Consider the following 13,000-nt stretch of genomic DNA (forward strand, 5'->3'; position numbering starts at 1 on the left):
AATGCCCAAGGTGGCCAGCAGAAACCTGGAGCAAGGAGCTTTATCCACACCTCTTATGTGGGTCCAGGGACCCAAACACTTGCGACATCTGCTGTCCCAGGCATATTTCCCAAGGACTTGATTGGAAGTGGAGCGACTGGAACTTAACTTAATACCTGTTAAGATGCCTGTGCTGCAGGGCAACAGCAGCTTAAGTCTGTTGCAGTCTACTTTAGTAGCTTAATACATGCTGACAGTCTATTCTGATAATCAATTTTTTTGTTAGATTTTTGTTTTGAATTTTTGATTTTTATGGTACAATTTTTTATAGACTGGGATCCCTTCTCCCCATCATTATTTTTGATGGGTAGCCAGTTACGCAAACGGCATTCATGCCCACACAGAATTGTTACAAATTTCTATTGTGGACTCTAAAAGCTGTTTCTTCTTCTTTTTAAAGGTATTTTTGTTGGAAAGTCAGATTTACAGAGAGGAGGAGAGACAGAAAGATCTTCCATCCGATGGTTGACTCTCCTATATTTCATTTCTAGTTACTGTTATTGCAATACAGTACTCACTGGGAGTAGCTTGAACTTAAGAGTCTTTTTTTCTTTTTTTTTTTTTTTTAAGATTTATTTTTATTTAATTTGCAAGTCAGATTTGCAGAGAAATGATAGACACACAGAGATCTTCCATCTACTGGTTCACTCTCCAAATGGCCTCAACAGCTAGAGCTGGCCAGTCCAAAGACAGGAACCAGGGACCTCTTCCAGGTGGCTCACATGGGTGCAGGAGCTGCAGGCCTTGGGCCATTCCCTGCTGCGTTCCCAGGAGGCCATGGAGAGCTGGATGGGAAGTGGAGCACCAGAGGCTTAGCCTACTATGTCATGGTACTAGCCCTAGCTTAGTTGGATTCTGAAGAGCAAAGTTTGGTTTTGTTTGTGTTTTTGTTTTGTTTTGGTTTGGTTTAGTTTGGTTTTTTAGGATTTATTTGAAAGGCAGAGTTACAGAGTGGGACGGGGTTTTGAGCTCAGTCTTAATCTTCTGGTTCATTTCGTAAGTGTGGCAGCTCTGTACGTATAAAAGACCGCATACAAAAATACCCTGGAGAGGTTGGCATGCGGCATAGCTGGTTAAACTGCCACTGCCGCCTACAGTACTGCCATCAAGTCCCAGCTGTTTCATTTCCAGTCCAGCTCCCTTCTGGTTTTTCTGGGAAAACAACAGAGGGTGGTCAGCATGGCTCAGCCTGACCCAGCCCTGGCGATTGCAGCTGTTTAGGCTCTGCAGGGTGAACCAGCAGATAGAACACCTGTGTCTCCCTGCCCCCACTAGCTCCCCCAGCACCCTCCCACATGCACACATTTCCTCTGACTGTGCCTTTCAAATAAATAACACCGTTCCCAGAGTGGCGAATATTTAGCCCAGTGGTCCATGACAGTTGTAGGGATGCCTGTATTTCATATCTGATTGTCCATTTGAGCCCCACCTGCTCAGCTTCCAGTCTAGCAAATGCACCCCCTGGGGAGCAGGGTCAAGTGTTTGCGTCCTGTCGCCGGCATGGGAGAGCAGGGTGGAGTGGCTGCTTCCTGACTTTGATGTGACCGATCCCTGGCGGTTTCAGGCATTTGGAAGGCGAACCAGTGGATGGAAGAATGTGTGTGTGCGTGTTTCCTCTCTCTACATTTAAAATAAACTGCAAATAAATGAAGATTTTTAAATAAGAAATCCTTGAATATTGATTGTAATTGGCTTTATGAATGTGTGTCTGAGTAGTCTACAGTTTTTGGGGAAATGATTTTATTTTTTAAAAAAGAAGGGGGTAGGCATCGTAGTGTAGTAAGCTAAGCTGCTAATGCCACACCTCCATCCCAGATTGGATCATCAGTTTGTGTTCCAGCTGCTCTGCTTCTCGCCAGCTCCTCACTAATGCCCAAATTCCGCAGACACGTGCCGTCCATAAGGGAGACCTGGGTCTCTGGTGTTCTGCCCTTGCCCTGGACGAGTGGCCATTTGGGCAGTGAAGCAGTGGGATAGAAAATCTCTTAGCCTTTCAAATAAATGAATCTTTTAAAAAATGTGTTAAAAGAAAAATAAAAATACTGTCCAGTAACCTTTTCATAATTTGACAAAAAGATCACAAATTGCAGTCCCAGCATGGTAGCCTAGTAGCTAAAGTTCTCAACTTGCACCCAGCATCCCATGTAGGCGCCGGTTCTAATCCCAGCGGTCCCGCTTCCCATCCAGCTGCTGCTTGTGTCCTGGGAAAGCAGGACAGCCCAAAGCCTTGGGACGCTGCCCCCACGGGGGAGACTTGAAACAAGCTCCTGGCTTCGGATTGGCTCAGCTCCTGCCGTCGCGGCCACTTGGAGAGTGAATCAGCGGGCAGGTCATCTTCCTCTCTGTCTCTCCTCCTCTCTGTAGATCTGACTCTACAATATAAATTAATGAATCTTTTATTTTTATTATTTTTTTAAAGATTTGTTTTTATTGCAAAGTCAGATCAACAGAGAGGAGGAGATAGAGCTTCTAGCACAGGCAGGGAGCTGGATGGGAAGCAGGGCTACTGGGATTAGAACCGGCGACCATATGGTATCCTGGCGTGTTCAAGGCGAGGACTTTAACCACTAGGCTATCGCACCAGGCCCGAATGATTAAAAAAAGAGAGATCATAAATTGCTTTTGATAAGGCCTGATAAAAATGCACATTTGGTGTATAACTTTTATTAGAATAAATTTAAATGGATATAGACAGAAGTGCAGGAAACTATGGTGGGTGCAGGTAAAGACTGTTTGTGGTATTTCCCCTTTGATTAGTTCCCTCTCACGTGATGTCCTGACAGGGTTTGGACCGTGTGTTTGGCTAAGCTGATCCCACATGGCTGTCCTGCAGCATGGTGGTTGCTCGGCAGTCGCTGGAGTCTCGGGTCCTGTAATTAGGTTTGGGCTTTCTGATGAGAGCTGTGTTTAGAGAGAGCACGTTATAAACAGAGTTTATGTTGGACTTTCCTTTGGTCACATGAGAATAACTACTATTTCAGGAAATGATACATTATAGTAAAACAAATCTGGAACCACATTTTTAGTTATTTAGTATATTATAATTTAGGTGAAATTTGTTTGAAAGTATGTATGAGAATATCAGTTTCACAAATTGAGTAAAGAATTCTTTTTTAGTCATAATCACTCTGTATCCATATCTTAAAAAGTAAACTAAAAGCTGAACAAGCTCAGTGCTAAAGATGTCAGTTGATGTGAAAGGGGCATTTAACTGGAGGGTTTTTTATTTTGAAATTAAATGCTTAGAAGCTTAATATAGTTGATAATATTCTAAGGACAAATGTTAAGGGAAAAACTACAGTAATTTTTAACCTGTATTTTCTTTATATCAACATGTGTATTTCCTGTTTTTTTTTTCCCTTATAGTACCTGTTTGAAAATGGTAGAATAGATAACATTTTTACTGAGCCCTATTCCAGATTTATGATTGAGCTTACCAAACTCTTGAAAATTTGGGAGCCTACAATACTTCCTAATGGTAGGATAATTTTATTATTTTGATTGTTTTCGTGATATACTTTCTTAAATTGCCTTAGCTTTATAATTATTTTATAAGCTGTTTATTTCATATTTCTGTAGTGTTTTATGATGTGGACTTTTGAGAAAGAAGTCTTTGCTTATTATTTTATTAAAAGCATAACTTTTGTTATGTACAGTGCATGTTTAGAGGAAGATACTAACTGCAGAAAATTTTTAAAAATCACTTAAACTTAAGTTTTTGAAAGCCAGTTTTGACGGAGTAGGTGGGTGAAGCTGCACATTCTCCTTGGTACAACGGGCCTTTTCAACTTTGCCAAGACCTCACCTTCAGTTGTCTGTGACCGCTTCAGAGTAAGGCCCTAATCCCCCCTGGTCTCAGGCTGCTCAGCTCTAAGTCAGAGGTCAGTTTTAGCTGAAGTGTGTTTGTCCTGGCTACCAGGCTGCTAGGTTCCCTTGAAACATCCTGAAAAATATGATTGTTTAATGTGTTTGGTATTCATAGAGGGGCTAGGGACACAGATTGGGAAAGAACAAAGTTGTGTATGTGTGTGATCACCTAAGAATAGATGGCCGAGTAGCGAAAGGGAGGCCGAGGTGAAGGGGACGCAGGAAGAAGGGTGATGGCTCTGATGCAGGCGCTCCCCTTGGCTCCCCTGCAACCCCCTGATTTGGAAGAACAAGGAACATCACGTTACAGCAAAGTAAAGGTGGGGAGGGAAGCCGTCCCCTGCCTGCTGATCATGGCTAAATCAGCCTGATCAGCCATTGGCAAACTGAAGTCCACGGGCCAAATCTAGCTGGTTCTGTATAGTCTGTGCATTGAAATTGGCTTTTTACATCCAAATAATTGAGGAGGGATTTTTTTTTTTAAGAATTAATACATTGTGATATAAAAATTATATAAAATTCAAATTTGTCTGTAAATAAGTTCTCCTGGTATATAGCCACAACTGCTTATTCCATGTAATGTCTTTGTCTCCTTATATTCTACAAAATCATTTAATGGTTATTGGCTGACAAAGCCTAAAGTGTTTCCTCTGAGAGTTTTACAGAGAAAGGTAGCAAACTTCTGATCTTTAACAACAAGACTTAAAATGGTTTCAAGGGCACAAATGCTCACAGTGTCTTCTTAAGTGAAATCTTCTGTCCTTTTCTTGTGGTACCTTTTCTGTTTTTCTACAAAAGAAAGATGGGGAAAGAAAGGACCAGTCAGTCTTGCCTTTCATAGCTCCCGGTCCTAGAATGTGAGGTACTACCTGGTGCTCTTAGCGGGAGCTCACTGCTTTTTCATTCGCCCTTCTGTCCAGGTTACATGTTCTCTCGCATTGAGGAGGAACACTTGTGGGAGTGCAAACAGCTGGGCGCTTACTCACCAATTGTCCTCCTGAATACCCTTCTTTTCTTCAATACCAAATATTTTCAACTAAAGAATGTTACCGAACACTTGAAACTTTCCTTTGCTCATGTGATGCGGCGGACCAGAACTCTGAAGTACAGCACCAAGATGACATATCTGAGGTTCTTCCCACCAATGCAGAAGCAGGAGACAGAACCAGGTGTGTGGGGGCTGGTAAGATCCCCTCGTGGAGTCTGGTGACTGCCAAACCGGAGAGCGTGGCAGGACACCTGTGAACACTGGATATGGAAGAAGACTATAGCTTTGTCTCAACGTTTAAGTGGGGAAGTTAAAGCTTACCTCAAAATGAGGACAGTCCTTTTTTTCTGATTTAATTGGGTAGAGTCTCAATAATCTTCATTTGTAAAACTTCTCAGGGAATTGAAATCCACAATCCGGATTGAGAATCATTTATTTACAGACATCAGTTGAATCAGCTCCTCCTGACTAGAAGGCTGCTTAACTTGTAATTGCTGTTTCTGTAATTGAGTATTTCTTTGTAGTTTACACTGTGAAATTTCAGAGGAGTCGAAAAGCTGACCCGTAGGCATACTGCTTTTGAACACAGGAAGCACTGTATCAGCAATGACAGTTTCACTAGATTGTTTCTGCTCTTGCATTCTGAAAAACAACTTGTAGCAAACAGTTCTGGTGGTGGTTTTTTGTTTGTTTGTTTGTTTGTTTCATTTGAAAGGCAGAATTGCAGAGATAGAGTCTTCCAGCTTCAAATGGCCAGAAGAGCTGGGGATGTGCCAAGCCAGACCAGGGGGTTTTCTTTATGGGTGACAGGGCCCAGACACTGGGCCATCCTCCACTGATTTCCCAGGTGTGTTGTCAGGGAGCTGGGTGGAAACTGGAACAGCCAGGTGATGGTTTAAGTTGGTATGCCACAATGCCAGCCCACAACTGTTAGTTAATATTTAAAAGATTAACATTGGGGCCCGGCATCGTGGCCTAGTGGCTAATGTCCTCACCTTGAACGCACCAGGATCCCATATGGGTGCTGGTTCATATCCCAGTGGCCCCACTTCCCATCCAGCTCCTTGCTTGTAGCCTGGGAAAGCAGTGAAGGATGGCCCAAAGCCTTGGGACCCTGTACCCGCGTGGGAAACCTAGAAGAGGCTCCGGGTTCCTGGCTTCAGATTAGCGCAGCTCTGGCTGTTGCGACGGTCACTTAGGGAGTGAATCAATGGATGGAAGATCTTCCTCTCTCTCTGTCTCTCCTCCTCTCTGTATATCTAACTTTCCAATAAAAAATAAATTTTGAAAAGATTAACATTGGTATTATAGAATGAAAATTTAATTTAAATACCATTTAGTAAATAATAAGATTCCCAAAATCCAAGTGGTTATTACTTCTAAGTGTAGAATATAGTTGCTAAATGTGAGAAATTAAAATTGCTGAAAGTAAAATTGTAATGTTCAACCTTGTGTAAACTTTATTCTCGGTTGTTCTTTGGGACTAAGGTTACTTTGCTTTTTTACCTATGTCCTATTTTTCAATTTTGTTTGTTTAATTGCTATTGGAGAGGTCACAGTTCCCTGTTTTCTGAATGATTGGATTTGTAATAGTTTTCTTTTTCTGAATGAGTCACTTTATTTTATTTCGGGCCCGGCACAATAGTGTAGTCGTTAAAGTCCTCATCTTGCACGCGCCAGGATCCCATGTGGTCTCTGGTTCTAATCCTGGCGGCTCTGCTTCCCATCCAGCTCCCTGCTTGTGGCCTGGGAAAGCAGTCGAGGATGGCCCAAACCCTTGGGACCCTGCACCTGCATGGGAGACCTGGGAAAGCGCCTGGCTCCCGGCTTCGGATCGGCACAGCACCAATTGTTGTGGTCACTTGGGGAATGAATCATCGGATGGAAGATCTTCCTCTCTGTCTCTCCTCCTCTGTGTATATCCACCCTTCCAATAAAAATAAATGGATCTTTAAAAAATATATTTTTTAATTTCTTTTAAAGTAGAGTTACACAGAAGGGAAGAGAGAGAGATCTTCCATCCTCTGGTTTACACCCCTAATGCTACAGGGACCAGGACCAGACCAGATTGAAGTCAAGAACCAAGAAATGTTATGTGTTGTGTTGTGTTGTGTTGTGTTATGTTATGTTATGTTATGTTATGTTATGTTATGTTATGTTATTATTGAAAAGGCTAATATACAGAGAGAAAGATCTTCTGTCTGTTGGTTCACTCCCTAAGTAGCCGCAATGGTCAGAGCTGAGCTGATCTAAAACCAGGAGCCAGGAACTTCCTCCAGGTCTCCCACACAGGTGCAGGGTCCCAAGACTTTGAGTCATCCTCTACTGCCTTCCCAAGCCACAAGCAGGGAGCTAGAAGGGAAGTAGAGCAGCTGGGACCTAAACCAGAACCCATATGGGATCCCAGTGCATGCAAGGTGAGGATTTAGCCACTAGGCTATCGTGCCAGCTCACCAGGAATTTCATTCTAGTGTTACACATGGTACGGGAGTCCAAATATTTGGATCATCCTCTGCTGTTGTCCTAGGCAAATTAACAGGAAACTGGATCGGAAGTAGAGCAGCCAGTTACACCAAAACACCAGCCCCAAGTAGCAGTCTTTATATTTAGGTATCCTCCCTTGAGAAAGTAGAAGTGAGTATGTTAAAGTGCCAACTACTGTGGGCAGTGGGAGGGATGTTTCATGATAGTATTACCAGCACCTAGAATAGAAGAAGGAAGCCTTTTTCCTTGGGTTCTCAGATCTGCTGTATATTCTCCTGCAGTCTGAGTTTGGGAAAGCCCAAAATCTTCCTCTGCCCGCAGCCTGGGTGGCTTCCTGCTGAGCACCCTCAGCCCCTGTGAGATTTTTCTGCTGAAAAAGTGTTTGTTTCTTATTAAATGACCAACTCTGCTGAGAATTCTTTTCCCAACAATTCTCACAAAACTCTGATGGCTAAAAGAAATTAGCAAATGGCCCAGTAGAAACATTTTCAGGTAATGCGATGCAAAGGCTTTTTTTTTTTTTGAAAGAGTGAAAGATGATCCATCCTCTGGTTCACTCCCAGGAACTCCCAGGAACCTGAAGCTTTGTCCCAGTTTCCTTCTGGCTTGCCAGGGGCTCAAAGACTTGAGCCATCCGGCCAGCATTGTGGCATGGCTGGTAAAGTTGCAACCTGCAGTGCCAATATTCCACATCTGAGACCTGGGTGTTCTACTTCTCCTGCGCAGTGCCGATGCACCTTGGAAAGCAGCAGCAGAAGGCCCAAGTGCTTGGACACCTGCACCCACAGCACACAGGAAACCTGGAAGCTCTGGGCTTTACTGCAGCCCAGCTGTGGACTGTTGTGGCCATGTGGGGAGGAAAGCAGCCAGTGCAAGAGCTCCCTCTCTCTCTCTATTTTTCAAAATAAACAAATATTTAAAAACAAAAAGAAAAGATTTTGGCCATCTTCTGCCGCTTTTCCTAGGTCATGAAGCAGAGAGGTGGATCAAAAGTGGAGCACCCAGCATCGCAAGCACGGAACACGGGTTTTTTTTTTTTTTAAAGATTTATTTGAAAGGGAAACTTACAGCAAGGAGAGACAGATCTTCCATCCATTGCTTCAGTCCCCACATGGCTGCAATGGCTAAGCTGAGCTGAACTGATCTGAAGCCAGGAGCTTCTTCTAGGTCTTCCCATGTGGGTGCAGAGGCGCAAGGGCCTAGGCCATCCTCTGCTGCTTTCCAAGCCGTAAACAGGGAGCTAGACAGGAAGTGGAGCACAAACTGACACCCATTTGGGACACAAACCAGTGCCCATATGGGGTGTCGGCACTTGTGGGTAGAAGGTTAGCCTGTTGAGCCATAATGCCAGCCCCCCGTCTGTGGCTTTACCCCCACAGCACAAGCTCCACAAACTTCTCCCTTGATCTCATGGGAAGCCCTGATTTCTACTTTAGCTGTCTTGATGTGGCTTAGAAACTCCGTGTCTAGTAATGTCTGCTGACAATATTAGGTTCGGCTTAGGCCTTACTAACGTCACTCTTTGTCATCATGCCTCCACTGTGGTGACCAGGAGACTAGAATTCACCAAACTGGGGCTTTGTTTAGCTTAACGATATAAACACAAGATTGAGATTAACATCTGACACCTTCAGAGGAATTCGTGAATGAATGAGTGCATTGGAGGAAGAGGGTCTAAATTCTGGCTATGCAGCAAAGCTCATTTGATATCTCTTATTTGTTTTTTTAAAGAATTATTTGTTTTTATCTGAAATGCATAGTTTACAGAGAGAAATGGAGAGCTGAAGAGAGGTCTTCAATTTACTGGTTCACTCCCCAAATGGCTGCAACGACAAGAGCCTAGCTGATCCCGGGCTGGGAGCCATGATTGTCTTCCGGGTCTCCCACATGGGTGCAGCATCCCAAGAAATTGTGCCATACCCCACTGCTTTCCTGGGCCATTAGCACAGACTAGATTAGAAGTGAAGCAGCTGGGACTCAAACTAGTACCCACATGGAATCCTAGCACCACAGGGTGGAGGGTTGCCCCCATGCACCGCCACGCCAGCCACAGCTCATTCAACTCTCATATGTTGAGAGTTGAAGAACAGTCTTGTCTAATAGAATCTTTGATTATTTTCTCCTATGTCAAGATAAACTAACTGTTGGCAAGAGGAAACGCAACGAAGAAGATGAGGTTCCCACGGGAGTGGAGATGGCAGAGAATACGGACAACCCGCTGCGATGCCCAGTACGACTGTATGAGTTTTACCTGTCAAAGTGGTAAGTTGAATCCCTCCAAACTTCTCTGAGTGAACCTCAGAAAGCAGTTGACAAACTTTTGAGTTATAGGAAAGTAGCTGGCTCGTGGCTTAGACGGTCCACACCTAGTTTCATTGCCCCCATTGCCATATCTGGTTGGATTTTTAACCAGGGAAAAGGTTGCCTAATTTTTTTCCTGAAAATTTTTTCTAAGCTGAATTATTGCTATTTGATCTTTATGTATATTTCTTGACCTTTATAATTTAAGTGACTGTATTATAGTGGTTATATTATTTATGTAGAAAAGAATTTAAATGTTTTAGTAGTCCTCTGTTGAGGAAATTTTATGTTCTTACAGTTGTTACATTCAAAGTAAACTACTCTTTTCTCAAAGAAATGCACTGGTTGAATTTTCGCTTTGGTAGTGTATATTGATGAATGCCCATGGGCTTCTTCCTAGAATTTGTTCCTCAGTCCTGGTGCCTTTGTGTAAGGTAACTATTATTGTTGGGTCAGTGCACGTCTTACTTTATAGTAACAATATGCTTCCAGCCCACACTGGCTTCCATGTTAAAGAATGGCTTGCATTTGCTGTACTTTCTGCTCCCTAATTCCCTTTTTTGTTTGTTTTTTGGTGCGGACAGTTCTGAAAGTGTGAAGCAGAGGAATGATGTGTTTTACCTTCAGCCTGAGCGCTCCTGTGTCCCGAATAGCCCCATGTGGTACTCCACATTCCCGATAGACCCTGGGACCCTGGACACCATGTTAACCCGGATCCTCATGGTGCGGGAGGTCCATGAAGAACTTGCCAAAGCCAAATCTGAAGACTCTGATGTTGAATTATCAGATTAGAGTGGAAATGAGGTTCCTATTTTCATACACATTGGTATGCACCAAACTGTGAACGGATCCAGCTGTTGGGGATGCTGTGTAAGTCCACATCCTCTGGTCTGGATTGTAAGATCACGGAAAGCAGTGGCTCTTGAACCGCGGTGTGGATGTACAGATGAAAACTGCAGGGAAGAGTGTGACTGCGAAGTGCTCTTCGGCAGTGATATAGTGCTTAGACATTTCAGAATGACTAACCAGTTTCTCTGAGTGGTGCATAATCTTATTTTGTTTGGGAATAACAAATTGTGGAATATTTTTAAGGAAAACTTGTATAAAATCCTACCATAGTAACCTTAGTCCTTAGAGTGGTAGCTTTGGAGTGAAACCCTGGCTGCAGTAGGCTACTTTGGTAAACCCTGTGTCAGAGGGAGAAATCAGTGCAGAGCTAAGAGTGACATCACATGAGGACTGGAGGATCCAGGCAGGAAGACCCCAATACAAATGCTCAACTTTTTTTTAAAAGTTAATGAAGTGTTCTTGATTTTGATATTCACTGCCAAGCCAACTCTGTGAAGGATAGAAGCCTCTGGTGCTTTTGCCATGGGCCCCTCACATCAGGGAAAATGACCTTCACTGCTGGTGACATAGTAATATGTCCCTTTCCCTTGCTGGGTCTAGCCTTCTCAGCTGGGAGTCTGAATGTGGGTTATTTGAGGTAAAGGGGATGATATTCCACAAGTTAATTATGTGCAAAGAAAATCTGTGGAGCCCATTAGACCCCAAGTGTCCTGCAATGTTTATAGAGACCCCCCCCCCCGAATGCCCACTTGGCTGGGTACAGGCCTTCCTTGCTGCTGTCGCCTCGCCTGAGCTGTGGTACACACAAATGGGAGTTCTCTTTGTTTTCCCCCATGGCAGCTTTTCTCCCATTGTTTTTCCTTCCTGTTTCCCAAATGATCCCTCTGATCTTGTCTTTTGCACCATTTTCTGGAGGCCCTTGTCATTTCAGAAGAATTATCTGTCCCCTTTCTCTGGCACACGTGTGGGTGCTTCCACCCAGACAGTATTACTGAGCTAGCAGATCCCGGCGGCAAAGGCCCTGTGGGCTTGGGGGTGAAGCATCTGGATGATGACCTTGTTGCCCTAAGAGACTTGAAACTAGAGATTCCAAGGCTAGATTACAGACAGTGACTTTCTTGCGTATCCATCATCAGGTCGTTTTGCAGCATTGTTCCAGACTCCAGCTGGTTTGATGAGGAGGATTGCAAGTCATAGACATGTGTGGCATATCAGTTTGTCACTATTTCTTCATTCTCAGTTTTCCTTCCCACAGAATTTTGAATCAAAGCTTTGATGGTGTTGGCCAATCACCGAACCTCTTTTAAGTCCTGAGATTTATTTGACCCTTTAATAAAGTTGGAAGAGGTTAGAAAGGCTCTTGGAAAGTCTACCCGTGAAAGATTTTTCATTATGTCCCAATTTTTTAAGGTGGGAATGGCAGGTTGTTTTTTTAGCAAATGGAAGTCATTGGACTACAATTGAAATTTTTAAATAGGCCGTTTGACATTGTGTACTTGATGGTTCTGTCCCTCTCTGCTTGTAACAAATGTTACTTTTTGTTACCAAGAACTGTGTGAAAAAAGTAAATCTACACCAGTTCTGTATGATTAATTCTGTGTTTGTCATTTCTGACTGGAAAACTTCTTACTTCTAGACCTTGTTTGATACAAAGGAAAAACAGTTCAACTGTCTTATAAGTCTGCCAATAAAGTATCCAGAAACATCAGCGGTAATAGTCCCCACTATACGAATTTTACAATTTGTATAAACACTAACATTTCCCCTTTTCTGTAGTTGTATGAAAAACAGATATTGTTAGCCTACTAGATAAATTGTTATAAAATACCATAACGGAAAAAAAATATGTATCTTAACTGAGAGCAGCCAATACCCAGGTAACTGACTGTATCAGCATTTCAATTGCATGAAGTCCACACGATTGCTCAGAACCCTAAATTAATTTGTGAGAGAAGATAATGTTGGTCATTCCTCATAAGTGTAGCTGTTGATGTTGTGTCCCATTATTTGCATTTTTATTTTGTTAAAATTGTGTGAAACTGCATTTTTTTTTTCCTAGGGGGAGAAAAAAATCAAACACAAAGAGAAACATCTAAATCATCTTTATTGTTCTTTTTTGGTTTTCAGTAGCTTTGGATTTTCCCCTTGCAGAAACCAACAAAAATATTCCCTTAGAATAAAATAGTATATTTGTATTTGATGGGTGAGTTCTTTTTTTTTTTTTTTATGTGTTGGAAGAATTTTAAATGTAATTTTTTTTCTGTTTATATTGGTTTGCTTCAATAGGATGAAAAATTACAGAGAGCAATTTTCAGAAAAGGAATGATATCACGGCTAAGTCTTTCAATTGCTTCCTTTTTTCCATCAAAAGACTTGTTTCCATTTTTAGTTAATTTGCTATTTATTTTTTATGTACTAATTTATGATTAATTCTGTGTACTAATTTATATATTTTTATTCAACTTTATTCAT

At 42.5% G+C, this 13,000-nt stretch overlaps 1 protein-coding gene across 7 annotated transcripts in view; it reads left to right on the forward strand.

Moving 5' to 3' along the window:
- ZMYM4 (zinc finger MYM-type containing 4) overlaps positions 1-12,720 on the forward strand; it is a 142,458-nt gene extending 129,738 nt beyond the window's left edge. For all 7 annotated transcript variants that reach the window (XM_036494471.2, XM_058678708.1, XM_058678712.1 and 4 more), the window contains 4 exons: positions 3,406-3,517; positions 4,827-5,075; positions 9,511-9,640; positions 10,264-12,720. In XM_036494471.2, coding sequence (XP_036350364.2) covers positions 3,406-3,517; positions 4,827-5,075; positions 9,511-9,640; positions 10,264-10,471 — 699 coding nt within the window. In that variant the 3' untranslated portion in view covers positions 10,472-12,720. The remainder of the gene's footprint in view (positions 1-3,405; positions 3,518-4,826; positions 5,076-9,510; positions 9,641-10,263) is intronic.
- Positions 12,721-13,000: the final 280 nt, after the last annotated feature.

This window comes from Ochotona princeps, chromosome 2 (assembly GCF_030435755.1).
Source record: "Ochotona princeps isolate mOchPri1 chromosome 2, mOchPri1.hap1, whole genome shotgun sequence".
NCBI lineage: Eukaryota > Metazoa > Chordata > Mammalia > Lagomorpha > Ochotonidae > Ochotona > Ochotona princeps.